Source organism: Chrysochloris asiatica, unplaced genomic scaffold (genome assembly GCF_000296735.1).
Source record: "Chrysochloris asiatica unplaced genomic scaffold, ChrAsi1.0 scaffold00035, whole genome shotgun sequence".
NCBI lineage: Eukaryota > Metazoa > Chordata > Mammalia > Afrosoricida > Chrysochloridae > Chrysochloris > Chrysochloris asiatica.
The window spans coordinates 14,057,210-14,071,877 of NW_006408553.1; the positions used below are offsets into that span (position 1 = coordinate 14,057,210).

The 14,668-nt window shown below is 39.2% G+C and overlaps 1 protein-coding gene and 1 pseudogene across 1 annotated transcript in view; both read right to left on the reverse strand.

Annotated features, from left to right (window-relative positions):
- Positions 1–2,004: 2,004 nt before the first annotated feature.
- Positions 2,005–14,668, reverse strand: part of PROSC (proline synthetase co-transcribed homolog (bacterial)) — an 18,788-nt gene continuing 6,124 nt past the window's right edge. Inside the window, exons 2-8 of the mRNA XM_006859967.1 lie at positions 13,499–13,606; positions 13,386–13,421; positions 12,583–12,658; positions 7,011–7,145; positions 3,535–3,677; positions 3,053–3,151; positions 2,005–2,136 (exon numbers count right to left, since the gene is read on the reverse strand). Of these exons, the coding sequence (XP_006860029.1) occupies positions 2,005–2,136; positions 3,053–3,151; positions 3,535–3,677; positions 7,011–7,145; positions 12,583–12,658; positions 13,386–13,421; positions 13,499–13,606 (729 nt within the window). The remainder of the gene's footprint in view (positions 2,137–3,052; positions 3,152–3,534; positions 3,678–7,010; positions 7,146–12,582; positions 12,659–13,385; positions 13,422–13,498; positions 13,607–14,668) is intronic.
- Positions 13,650–14,668, reverse strand: part of LOC102822541 — a 2,905-nt pseudogene continuing 1,886 nt past the window's right edge.

Genomic DNA, 14,668 nt, shown 5'->3' on the forward strand with positions numbered 1-14,668 from the left:
CTTCCAAGGTGACATGCAGATGTAATCTCTGGGGTTTGATCCTTAGATTAACCAATGTTGCCATCTAGAGGCAATTTAAAGGAGCTCCTTGCTGCAAGAGCCTTCATTTTCAGTCCCTTGGTGGTGGTGACGGATGTGTGCTGTTGAGTTGGTTCCAACTCACAGCAATCCTGTATTTGGTTTCTGAGGGATTCCTGGTGTGGTACTGTAGGCTAAGCACTGGACTGCTGACTACAAAATTTGGGTTCAAACCCACCAGCTGCACCTAACAACGAATCTTTTATGGGAGCAGAGTCTCATTTTTCTTCCCCAGAGTGGCTGGTGAATTCTGTTATGTCAGCCTCCAGAGTGCCTTGCTCATCCACAGCTTGACTCTGGCTGCATCTGTAACCCATGGGATTCTCTCCTCCAAAAGCAGGCTGGCAGGACGTCTCTTTAGTTACAGTCACTCACTCACTCGCTCCACCAGATCATAAAAAAGAAATGACTTTAATTGCTTTGCAATTGGCACAGATGGTATAATTCAAACACACATTTTTATTTAATAGACTCTGAAATACCACACTACAGCTTTGAAACACTATAGGAATCATAATGGTTTGTTTTACAAAATTACATTCAGCAGCAACAGCATGTTCTGAAAGTTCTTCCATAAAGTTAAACACTGAGACTTGCATAAATACACGAAAAAGCCATTTAGAAAAGCAACCACCACACACCCCGAAGCCATCTGTCATAGCTGAGAGTTGTGCTTTCTGGTTTTCGAAGATCCTGCAACTTTCTTGACAAGAGATGCCAAATTCTGGCTTATCAATATAGTGGGAACACTGTCAATGAGGCTGGAATGTGCTCCTCAGAGAAAGGAATCCCTTTCTCTGTGCTTGAACTGCTTTGAAGATATCTTCCATGTCTTAGGAGTACTGAGATTCACAGGTTTGTCTGTCGATAAATAATCACCATAAAGAGGGTGATGGTGACAGACAAATCACAGCATTCCATTCTCATCACTGCAGATCCCTGCAGTCATGACTCTTCAGGAGGATGACAGAAGAACCCAGACCTATTTACGCCACCTTGCCATTTTCAGGGTTAATACCAGAGGGTGGCAAGTGACACAAGGTCTTCCCAGCAACAATCAGCTAAAGCCATTTCCTGAAGTTACCTACACTGCCATTATAGAGTAGAGAACATCTTCAAATAAACCTTGTAGGTTAGAACACTGACAGAAATCACCTTGTTTCAAAGCAGTTGTTGTTAGGTGCCATCCTCTTGGTTCTGACTCCTAACAAGCCTATGCACAACAGGGTGAAACACTGCCCAATCCTGTGCCATCTTCACAAGTACTGCTACATTTGAGCCCACTGCAACGCTGCCACTGTGCCAATCCATTTCATTGGGGGTTCTCTGCTTTTTCATTAACCCTCCACTTTTCCAAGCATGATGTCCTTCTCCAGGAGTTAGCTCCTCCTAACATGTCCAAGTATGAGAGACGAAGTCTTGTCATCCTCACTTCTAAAGAGCACTCTGGCTGTACTTCTTCCAAGACAGATTTGTTTGTTCTTCTGGCAGTCCACAGTACTTTCATTAAGAGATTGTGTGAGGCTGGTAACAATGAGGAACTTTTCTATTAAGGCAGATGACAAATGGGAAACTGTCTGAATTCAGTGACTACAGGCATCTGTGACCACATTTTAACCTGGAAAAGACATGTATATGATTGGTGCTCCTGGATCGGATTCAATATTGAGTATATTATGCAGAAATGTCTGCACTCCTCCAATCCAATCCAAAGCTGCTGCTTAAAGTGAGCATCCCAAATGAGAGACCAAGAACAGATAATTTCCGTCAACACAAATAATCACAGAGCTCTGTACCCAGGTCAAAAGGAGAGCATGTTGTGCTGTACGTGGGGAATATCAAAATTAAAATCTAGGTTAGTGCATAGTTAAGCCTTCTGGTCAGAGCCCACAGGTTGTGAGCTACTGCTGGGGGCTGTTCCTTGGCTCAATGTTCCGGAGCCACCTCCACTGGGGGCTTCAGGTCTGCTGCAGATTTGTCCGTGGCAGGTTTCTTTGAGTAATCCCGCTCTCCGAAAATGGTGCTGCCTATTCGGACATTTGTAGATCCCACTTCAATCTGTGGGAAAGAAGAGGAAGTATCAAGAATGAAACACAACAAATGCTGAAACTGTACCCCTCATTCTGGCCCTTGAGAGGCCTCGGCGAAGAACAATCATCATGTAGCCGAAGACAACTCCTGGGCAATGGTTCTTACTAGGACAATACCCACTCTGAGGGGTGGCTAAGAAGGAAGAAAGGATTCTTTGATTTTCAGTGACTGGGGAGGACTGGCATTTGGATGGTTGGGAACCAGGGATGTCAGATGTCCCTACAATGTGTGTTAACAAAAAAGCACAACCAAGAGTTGTCTAACAGGACATATATCTTTGTAATGTTCTGTGGTCAGAGACAAAAAGCCTGTATGTAACTATCTGGGCACAGGATTGAATTTCATTTTACTTATAAAGACAAAGTATTTTTGTACTGTTTTAATATACAGTCAATTTTCCAGCAATTCAACTAATATATAAACAGAGGGAAGTTTATTTTACTTATGGAACTTTATCAAGTTACTTACCATTTTAGAAATTCCTGTATTCAAGTTGCCAATACAGCACACCTGTATCAATCTGTATTTGCAGTTGAGGCATTCATGGGTAATCTACACATAAAAGTTAAGTATCTGGCCACTAGGTCAAACAGCCATGCCCTAGCTGATAATGCCTTTTAAAAAATTATAATCTTTAATACTTTATTTTCTTTTATATTGCAGTTGGAATTAAACTGATCTAAAAATTATGTATTAGGTAAAATATAATTTCTATGAATTTCATTTCATAGAGAGAAGGGGTGTGGAGGATGTTGGGCTTTAGAGCACCTGAGAACCACTACTAATGAGTGCCCTATTGTGACGATGAGGCATTTCCCCACAAAGATCTATTCATGCTGCAGTCATTTGAGAAACAAATAAGGGCAACCAGAAGGACACTTACTGCATGCTGGAAGTCCATGGACATGCCCATGCTCAGTTCAACCTTGTCAGTGGGGATGTTGAGCTTTTCACACAGCTGCTTCCGGAGGGACAATAACACCTGACAGAAAGACAAGTGTGACACTTATTTTATTCCTGTCTTCTCTAAGGATGTCTGAAAGTGGCTGAATCTCAACATTTCTGACAAAGGTTATTCCTCATGGTTTTCAGGCCTGTCAAATTTGCCAGAAGTTACAAAAAGGGCTTTTCAAGAAATGCTACTGTTTTCAAGAAAGAGCTCATTTTTCTAAATACTGTATCGGGCTCAGGCTCAAACTGAAGGGACAAAGGTCTCCGGGTTCTGGGAACCTGTTATTCCCCTTTCCTTAACAGCAGTCTTCTGAAGAGGGTTCAGCAAGCCCTGAAGCAGCAGTTTACTACCATGTTTCTTTAGCCTGTGAGCAATCTGGCCTCTCAGTCCCTAACCCCCCAGTCCCTCAGTACCTGGAAGTCTGGATTTGGTCCTTGACTAAGATCATGCCCAAAGCTTCCTATGGTCATCAGCCCCACAAATTCCAGGTTCGGACATTTGGCATTTATGTGCTCCACCACAGTTATTGTCTCTGAAGGTGGAAGGCCATGTTTACCTTCACAAAGGAAAGAGAAGAAACATATACCAAATATTTTAAGTAGCCTTAAGAAGACTCCATTTTCACCCCTTCTTGAACCAGAAGAGCTGCCTCCCAGGCAACAGGGTCACTTGAAAGCACTTTAACTCAAGTCCTAAAGAGTAGCTTTATACTTGGCGTCTTTTTCTTTTTTGTTTCCCTCTGATCAGGTTCTGAATTTCTCAAGGAAAGTTATCAATTAAGATTCTTTTTATCTCAATATCTGTGAGGACAGCTAAGGTGGAGGGCTTTTTTTGGGATAACATGAAGAATCACATCACCTAAATTCCAGATGAACCTGATAATTACATTTCTATTTCTAGTATTTTTATTGCTTTATTATATCCATTTATTAAAAGAATTATAAAAACTTAAAATAAGGCACATATTAAAGTGAAATGAGGTTTAACATTTTTTACTGAACATGTTCATTAACACTAGAGGAAGAATCTGTAGCAAATAAGGATTTGTTATGTAGCTATAGCTGTACTGCCTCACCCCTGGCCCCATTTATCAAACGGAGAGGCTATAAATATTCACTTCAATCTCTGATCAGGGTAAATTATAGATAATTATCAAGAAATGATGTAATAAACATTTGACCTGGAGCTGATTTCAGACTAACCTGTATTGATAGTACAATGTAATTATAATCTGATGTGCACACATCGGTAATGTGTGGTGCCGTGAATTACTTAACTGATTTTAATATGACCCTTCCAGCTAGAGTCCTCCATTTTGAGATGTGCTGTTAATCCTAACCTCGCTGCCCGTGGTTAGAGGAGCCCTGGTGGCACTGTGGGTGAAGTACTGGCCTAGTAACTGCAAGGTCAGTGATTCAAACCCACAAGCCCCTCTGAGGAAAAAGGATAAGGTTATCTGCTCCCATAAAGGTTCAGTCTCAGAAATCCTAAAGAGTTCTACTCTGTCCTATGGAGTCACTATAAATTGGAACTGACTGGATGAGAGTGGATTTTTGTTTAGGCCTGTGGCTATGGTCCCATTTGGAGTGAACTGTCTGTGCAGTTAATGAAGTAAGATTACGGTTAGGGCTGGATGTATCTTGAGTCACTGCCTTACTAGAGGGTGTGATTCAAGTCACCACCTTTAGATTCCTCAAGGGTACACATATAGCCTGAATCTTAAATATATGATTGCTCAGGCAAAGGTCTCTCTCCTGCTCTGGGTTCTGCAGATCTGAGCTCCGATTCTTAGACCTTGAACCAGCAGCCTGTCTCCTGGCCTGCCTGCCAATTCATCAGTGCAACTTGCAACCACATGAGTCAGGAGAATCCTCAAAACTGACTCAACAAACTGGGGACTATCTTCTACAACCGTGTGTGCCACTTCTTTAGCAGTTTATGATTCCAAGCAACACTGTAATATTAAGAATATTAATGGGAGAAATGTTGTTGTTGTCGTTGTGCTGTTGAGTCAGTCCCGACTCATAGCCACACTGCATAGGGTTTCCAACGGTGAGTTTGAACTGCTGACCTTGCGGTACAGTGCATATCCTACAGGAGTAGTGGATGTTAAAGATGATAGAATAGGTACAGCAGTTGGAAAAGTTGGAAATCTAGGATGTCTTTAACCTCCACCTCATAAGAAACAGCTTTGTGCTGATCCTTCTAAAAGAAATTATATATGCAAATGATTACTAAATTTTATTGAACACTTATGTGCCAGGCATATGTGCTAAGTCATTTCATACAGTAACTATGAGGTTAAGCACTGTCTCTGTTCTAATAATGAGGAAATGGAGACACAGAGAGGCTCAGTACACTTTACAAGGTCACACACATAGGGACTGTGGAACTGGGATCTGAGCTCAGGTACTGTGTGTCCAGCGCCTATCTGAAAAACAGATTCCAGATCTGTGCTCCCTCATTCTATGATCTGGTGAGTACTGCCTATTTTGATGGCTGCAAGCATATGACAGGTCTATAAAACAGTCACTCTTAATAAACAGCTAACAGGTGACATGGACAGAGTTCTATGTTAGCAGTTTGATCTGCATTCTCACATTCAATTCTCACAACACCCTCCCAAGTAGGTATTATTGCCAGATAAGGAAACTGAGGTACAGAGAGGTTAGGTAACTTGTCTGAGGCTACAAAACTGGAAAGTGATGGAGCCCAAACCCAAAGTCTGTCTAAGTTCAAAGCCCATGATACTCTTCATTGTATTACGTTGTTAACCCAAGCCCTGTACAGCTTTTCACTGACTAGTGCTCACAGTGATTTTTCTTTTCTTCTATCTCCACGTAATATGAAATGATTTTGAAGAAAATTTAATTTTGTTGAACTTATTATGAACAGCAAAAGTTTTGACATGTACCATTTAGTGACACTGATTACATTCTGTGAGTTGTGCAAAATCCTCGCCCTCTTTTTCTGAGATATTTCTCCTCCGTTAACATAAAGTTACTGCCCCTTTAAGGTTTCTATCTAACCTTTGAGTTGCTATTGTCAATTTGATTTCAGACAGATAATTCTTAAAAGAGCATAATGCTCAGGCAAATATGTTTTACTAGTTTAGCCAAACTATTGTTTGGCTTTAAGAAGACTACAGGGGAAATCTGGTTTAAGGTTTTTAAGATTATCTTACGACAAGTTCTAGGGGCTCATCCAATCTTCATGGCTCTAGAAGTCTGAAATCCATGAGAATTTAAAATTCTGTTTTGCATTTATCCCTTTTGATGAGGATTCTTTTATAGAACCACTGTACAAAATGTTCAATACTAGTAGCTGGGCACCATCCAGTTCTGGTCTCCTGGCAAAGGAGGCAGTTGTTCATGGTGGCAAGCAGACACACATTCCGAATCCTCCTCCTTCCTATTCCTGACTCTCCTTCTTCCTAGTTGTTTCAGGCAAATACAGACCAATTGTTCTGTCTTGGATGGCCACTTGCAAGACCCAAGGAACTACATAATTAGTTAGGGAGTAGAACAGAAGCATTAAAAATGCTATATTATACCAGTTAATTGGGATGTTTCATGAACTAAATAATTTTGTAAGACCCGAGAAGTATTATAACTTTGTAATCCCTTTCAGGAATAAGGGTGAGAGTTGGGAATTTGCAGAAGGTCAAAACCACAATCTCTTTCTAGACTCTCCATGATGTGTTGTTATATGTGAACTGGCTTGATATGCTACCTAGGTCACACAGACAACAGCTTATTTGAGGGTTTGTGATTCCCTGACCTGCCTTACCAATTAGATCCCTACACCTGGAAATTTCCCTTAGTTTCAACCATCTTAAGGGAAGGGAAAAACAAACAAACACCTCTACAACATAGGTCTGGTTACTTACTCTGCTCTCCACTAGTGTTAATCTGTACCATAACTTTTAACCTTTCTGGAGAACCTTTTTTCTGCCAGGAGCTGTTCACTTTGTCTGCCAACTTCACAGAATCCACTGTTTCCAGCATGAAGAGATTGGGCACAGCTGTAATGAGAAGAAGATCAGGTAATATTGTCCATATAACCTATTGCAGTAAACAACATACAACAAACCTTGATTAGAGGAAGATATAATTTCACAGGAAAAAAACATTAATCTCAGTTCTACAGTAAAGGCAAATATTCATGGCATGTTAGACTGTAGGACAGTCTTGTCTAATCAGGAAAGATGAATAAAGTAAAGAAAACACTTACCAACCACAATCAGGTAACATTATGTATCCATTCTAAACTACGTTGGCTTTAAGAAGCCATGAATTGTAGAATTCCTAAGAGCAGACTTGGTCTCACTGAGACCGAGTTCAAACTGCGAAAAACGGGTCAAGATGACAAGAAAAGGACAACCACTAGAAGCCAAAGTGCTGCCCTAGCAGTAGGGCACCATGCTCTTAAATCTTCCTGGGACAGATGTGTTCTTATTCAACAAGGGTAACAGATGGATCCAAACACTGAAAACTCATGAGAAGAGTGATGAAGTCATCAAAACCATCTTTTATACCAGCTGACCTCAGATAAACAACAATAAAAACAACAAAAACATCACCGGCTTACATTTACCACACACTTGAAAGCCCTCCAAGCAATGTGTTGATGACTTTATGTGTATTATTTCTTTTTAATCTTCAACAAAGTTCAAGAAGAACTGTTTTCTCCATTTTAGAGATGGGGAAATTGAAGTTTAGAAAGAATAGATTGTATTTAATAAAAGTTCACAAGCAAGTATTAGAGCTGTGATGGGAACAAAGGCAATCTGACTCCACATTCTTAATAATGAATTTGAGCAAAGGCTGCTTTACTTCAATAAAACAAAAACAAACACAAAAAAACCATGAATTAAAAAAGTATGCATGTTTGATGTAAAAAAATTAAGCAATATAGAAAGCATATGAAGAAAAAAACTTGCCTTAGAGGTCCCCATTAATACATCTGGGTTAAGGATTCTTCCAAATCTATTCAAGTGTCTCTCCACTGAAACATATACACACACCCCCACACAAAAGTAGTTTCCCATTATTCTTTTTGTTGTCTTTCAACTTATAAATTGAATCACATTAACATATTGTTCCACATAGTTACTTTCTTCCACCACAATTTACTTAATGATTTCTCTTACTGGAGTCTGGGTGTGGCACTATAGGATAACCACCAGATCAACAGTTCAAACCCACCAGTCACTCCTCGGAAGCCCCATACAGGGTCGCTATGAGTCAGAACAGACTCAGCAGCACATAACAACTTTACTCTTACTAATGCACATTAGATTGTTTCTTACTTTTTAATATGAAAACAAAGCTTAGACAGATCATTGTACATACACACAAATATTTCTATTGTACAGAGTCCTAGAACAGAAATGATTGTTTTTACTGTGATAAATTTATGAATATAACACAACATTTGCCATTTCAACATTCTTCACGTGTACGCTTGGGTGACATTAATTTATGCTTATCACCATAACCCATTTCTAAAATTTCCATCACCTTTACTATGTTCAGAAGCCCTGGTGGCACAGTGGGGTAGGTAAACAATTAGACTGTCTGCTCCTGTAAAGATTTATAGTCTTGGAAACCCTATGGAGCAATTCTACCCTGTCCTATAGTGTTGCCATGAGTTGGAATGGACTCAATTGCAATGGGCTTGGCTTTCTGGTTTAAGAAGCTCAGTATCACATAAACAATGAGTCTCCTTTTTCCTCTCCCCTCACAACCAATAATAAACTTTGGCCTGTGTATACTTGCCTAATCTAAATATTTAACATAAGTGAAATCACTCATTTTTTCCTTTTGTGACTAACTTATTTCACTTAGTAAATCTGCAAAGTTTATTCATGCTATGGAATTATCAGGACTTCATTTTTCTTTATGTCTGAGTAATATTCCACTGTTTCTTTGTAACACAATCATTTCAATTACTGAAGGATATTGTTGTAGATTGAACTGTTTCTTCCACAAATATGTGTTATAAATCCTAACCTCTATGTCTGTGGTTATAGTCTCATTTGGGAATGGGTTGTCCTTGTACTAAATTAATGAGAAAGAATTCGTGTAGGGTATACCTTGAAAGTGTCTTTTTAGATATAAAAGAGATTACACAAGCAAGTGGGTGAACAGAGATGGGGGAAGACAGATGCCAAGCCACATTAAGATTACCCAGGAGCTGAAGTTCAAAAGAGACAAGGAGCCAACAAGAGAAAGCCTTCTCCTAGAGAGCGCATCCTGACTTTGGACTTGTGGTCTCCTAACTATGAGAAAGTAAATTTCTGTTTGCCAAAGCCACTCACTAATGTCTCTGTTACAGCAGGACTAGATAACTAGGATATTTAGGCTGTTTCCAACTTTTATGTATAGTGAATGGTGCTGTAACATGCAAGTAACCTGTGTCATTGCTTTTAATTCTCTTGAGCATATACTTAATAGTGAGGTTATTAGATAATATAGTAATTCTATGTTTAACTTTACTTTTTTGAGGAACCAACTGTAAAAATCGATAAGCCTATATGGGTTCAATCAGGGTAATCTAGCTATACTAATTTAAAAACAAGAAAAAGGACACAAATGACCAACTTCTGGAGAGTTGGCATCACAAGAGAAATCTACTACAACTATTAAAATGATAATAAGGCAATTTAGATGAAATAGACAAACTCCTTGAAAGATACAAAGTATCAAAGTTCACTAAAAAACAGATGATATAAAATGCCACATGACTATTAAACCGGTTCTAAAAAGAACAAAAAGATAAATTTGAGCAAACTTTAAAATTTTACTTTTCAAAAGATACTGTTAAGAGAATGTAAAGACAAGCAATAAATTGGGAGAAAATTTGCAAAGTATGTATCTGATAAAGGACTCATCCAGAATACAAGGGGACTTCAAAAAGTTCATGGAAAAATGGAAGTAGAAGACAATCGAATTTTTTTGCTGACTTTTTGAAGCCTTCTTGTATAAAGAACTGCCTAAACCCAACAGTAAGAACATAAACAATACCAATTAGAAAACAGTCAAGAGACAGATACTTCCAAAGAGGATACATGATGGCAAACACATAAAAGATATTCCATAAGGACAATGCAAATTGAAACCTCAATGAGATACTATTACATATCTATCAGAATGGCTCAGATTTAAAAAGACTGACTATACCAACTGTGGCAGTGATGTGGACGAAACTGAACTCTTAGACACTGTTGGTGGGAATGTAAAATGGTACTATTTAAAAAGTGAAACACAGACCTATCATATCATTTAGCCATTGTAACCGTAAGAGTTTATTTCAAGAGAAAAGGAAATATATGTCCATACAAAGACTTGCTGACAACCATTCAAAGCAACTTTCTTTGTAACAGTCAAAAAGTTGGAAGCAACCCTAATGTTCACCAATAGTTGAAAGGATAAACAAATCATGACGTACCTATACAATGGAATACTACGAGACAATAAAATGGAATGAACCAATGATATATACAACATGGATGAATCTAAAAATAATTATGCTGAGTAAAAAAGGTTGGATTCCTTTATGATTTCACTTATGTAAAACTCTAGAAATTATCAACTAATTTATAATAACAAAAAGCAGATCAGTGAACGTTTAGAAAGGGGGAAAGATGTGAAAGATTTAAAAAAAAGATGAGGAAAATTTTGAGGAGATGATTATGTTTGCTCCCTTGATTACTCTTGATGAGTTCATGGCTATCCGTTCAAACCCACCAGCTGCTCCCTAGAAAAAAGAATGAAGCTGTCTCCTTCCGTAAAGATTTAAAGTCTCAGAAATCTTACTTATGTAAGGTGGCTATGAGTTGGAATTGACTTGGTGGCAGTGGGTTTTAGTCTGGTTTATATATGGAGTCTTGGTGTGGCACTGTGGGGTAAGCATTGGACTGCTAACCACAAGGTCAGCAGTTCAAACCCACCAGTCACTTTTTGGAAACGCTATACAGGGTCAGCATAATTCGATGACATTTAACAACACATACACATAAAAATGTATCAAATTGTATACTTTAAATACTCATGCTGTCAAATTGGTTCCAATTCCTAGTGCCCCTGCATGGAGTTTCTGAGTGTGGCTGGTGAGTTTGAACTGCCGACCTTGCGGTTTACTAGTCTAGTGCATATCCTACAGCACCACACCAGGACTCCTGTGTGTACTTTAAAGTATGTTGATTATACTTCAATAAAGATGTTAAAAAAAAAAAAAAAGTTATTCTAAATTTTGACTCCTCAAGACAAATGAAGTATTCAGTTACTTAAGATCTCTATATGTCACTGTCAGATAGTTAAGTCTTGCTGTAGTTAGTTCTTCCTATTATTCGTTAGTTACAGGGGAAAAGTACAAAAGTCATCTTTTTCACAAGCTGGACAATTTTATGGACAATTGTTGTTTATAATTTATTTGAAAGCCATCAAGTAATATACAACACAAGACAGGCTAGGTATCCAAGTAAATACAAGGGGGCTTGAACAAGTTCTTGGAACAGCCCTGGGACCAGAACTAGATGGTGCTGTCAATACTACCAACTGCTCTAAAAGGAATCATGTTAGAGGATCCTGGATGGGGTGGGAGAAAATGTGGAACAAAACTCAAAATGATAAAAAAAGACCAGGCTTACTGGGCAGATAGACTGGTGGATCTAAAACCAAACTCACCCATGCGGTTCAATTTTCAGCCAAGAAATAGATAGGTTTATGGGGGAGCAGTTAACACTAGTAAGGTAGACACACCATAAAATGATCAATCGTCTGAGATCAAAAGGGCGACACTTACCCAAGGACAACGTTCAGAAGGGTTGGGAAAGAAGAGGAATGGAAATAAGAAATACGGAGGAAGTGGGATAAGTGATGTTATACTGAGAGGGTTGCAATCAGTGAGAAGAAGCGAAGTGTGTATGATTTGTTGCATGTAAAACTGATGATCTACTCTGTAAACCTTCACCCAATTCATAATAAAACATTAAAAAAAAAAAAGTTTGTGGGAAAAATCCATTATCTTTTAAGCCATTTTCCAAGAACTTTTTGAATTTTACTTGGGTAATCCAGGAGCCCTGGTAGCGAAGTGGTTACGAATCGGGCTGTGAACCTTAAGGCCAGCAGTTCGAAACTACCAGCCGCTCCGTGGGAGAAAGATGAGGCGTTCTGCTCTCGTAAAGATTTACAGCCTCGGAAACCCTGTACAGGGTTGCTATGAGTCGGAACCAACTCGACGGCATTAAACAACAACAATCCAGGTAATTAAGAGTTCACTGTGCTCTTGATGTGATGATGTTTTCTCCTTTTGTTAAGAATTAAAACTTCTTTTCCAAAAGAAACCCCCAAACACAAATGGTGAGCTCTGTGTAATTTTAAAAATGGTTCTGTCACAGGTCATTAGTACAAGGTGTATATCTGTGGAGCAATCCTGTCTCAACATTTTTAACTTACTCATCAATTTGTTGACATTTTGTTTCTGTAGGTGTCCAATGAAGTGCCACTTGATCTCAGGACATGAAGACAGAATCTGAAGGGAAAAAGACAACTATGAGTATGTCTGACACAGGTTTTATGGCCTTACTGGCTCAAACTCCTTGCACACACTCTCTTCAGGCCTTTCATATCTATGCTGAGTCTTAAATACAGTGAATCCTTATCACCATCTTGAGCCAACTTTCTAATTATGTAAAAGGATATTATGAGAATAATCTTAAAGTTTCTGTTCTTTTGTCACCCCACTCTCTTTTCCCCATCAACTCCCTCCAACCTTCCATGTCATCCATTAAAGATGAACTGATCTATGTTTTCAAAATAAAAGCACCCAAGATTACAATAAATTACTAAGCACTATTTCCAAAAGGAGCTCTGGTAGCGTAGTGGTTATGAATCGGGCTGCGAACCACAAGGTCAGCAGTTTGAAACTACCAGCTGTTCCTCAGGAGAAAGATGAGGCTTTCTGCTCCCGTAAAGATTTACAGCCTTAGAAACCTTGTACAGGATTGCTATGAGTTGGAACCAACTCCACAGCACATAACCACCACCACATTTCCAAGAAGACACAAGAAAGAAAATTTTAATGTTTGAATAAGGAATGATAATCTAACTGAAAAAAATTGGGGGCTCAAGGTAAAAGTAGACATTGCCCCCACTAGGTCCAACATCCTGCTTTCAAAATCCAACCATCTACATGGGTCTCATTTTCAATTGAAGAGCCAAGATTACATATAAATTTAAAAATTCGGGTATCTACTTACTTTAGGATTTGATGCTTTTTCTAGCAGTTCCTGCACCTAAGGGTCAAAAGAAACAAGTCAGAAGCCTGACAATCATGACTCTTCCATGGGCACTTTTGGAAAAGAGCTCTTACATAGTTTTCCCCGAAAGTGCGTTGACCATGACTATAAGCCTCGATCACCATGTCTGCAGGTTTGGTTTTGCTGACGGCCACTAGCCGGGGCTGGATGTCTGGGAGATCCTGCCAAGAGTGAAAGAACAAGATGAGTGAATGTTTGAGAATTTTATCTCAGTAAGTCCTGCAGAACAGATTGGCATTGATGTCATCTGGTATTAGATAACATTAATTTTTCTGATGCCACAGAGAAATCAGTGATCCATAATTTGACCAAATGTCTTTCATATGTTTGGCATAACAAAAGACATTTCTCTCAGGCGAGATGGGCAGGTTATGTTAAAGCAGTATTTCCTAAAAGGAAGTCTTTGAGAAACTGGGCTCTACTCTAGACCTATGGGTTCTGAGTTGTTGGGACCAGGATCTGAGAATCTGTTTCAACCCTTTGGTGATCAGTGAGACATATACTGCCCACCCTATATTCTGCCTCCGGAGTTTAGTGGAAAACTGCTATCCTACTTTTAGCATAGGCTTCCATCTGTGTGAATCTGAAGAAACAAGATTCATCCCACCAATCCCAGCACCTGATGCTCCTAGGGATATCTGTGTCCCACTAATTGTATCAAAGGAACATGGAGGCTCTGTAGATTAAGTGCTCGACTGAAAACCACAAAGTTAGTGGTTCAAGCCCACCAGCTACTCTGTGGGAGAATGATGAGTTAGGCTTCCTGCTTCTGCAAAGATTTACAGCTTCGGAAACCCTATACAGGATCTCTATGAGTTGGAACCAACTTGATGGCACTGAATAAACAATAACAATTTTATCAAGGGGTCCTGGTGTGATACTATAATAGTCAATCTTTACAGAAACAGAATGCCATATCCTTTTCCTGCAGAGCAGCTGGTGGATTTGAGCCGTCAACCTTCTAGTTAGCAGCCAAGGGTTTTTTAACCATTGCATCGCCATAATTCCATTAGTGAAAACACACGGTTTCAACCAAAAATTCAAAGCAGAATTAACAAGATTTTCAAAGAGTTAATGATCTGTCTCTCTCTGTCTATATATATATCTCTACATATAGTTTGAACTGCAAGGTGGGCGGTTCAAGCTTACCAGCCACTCTTTGGAAACCCTATACAGGGTCACTGTGGGTCGGAAGCAACTTGATGGCATTTAACAACAACACA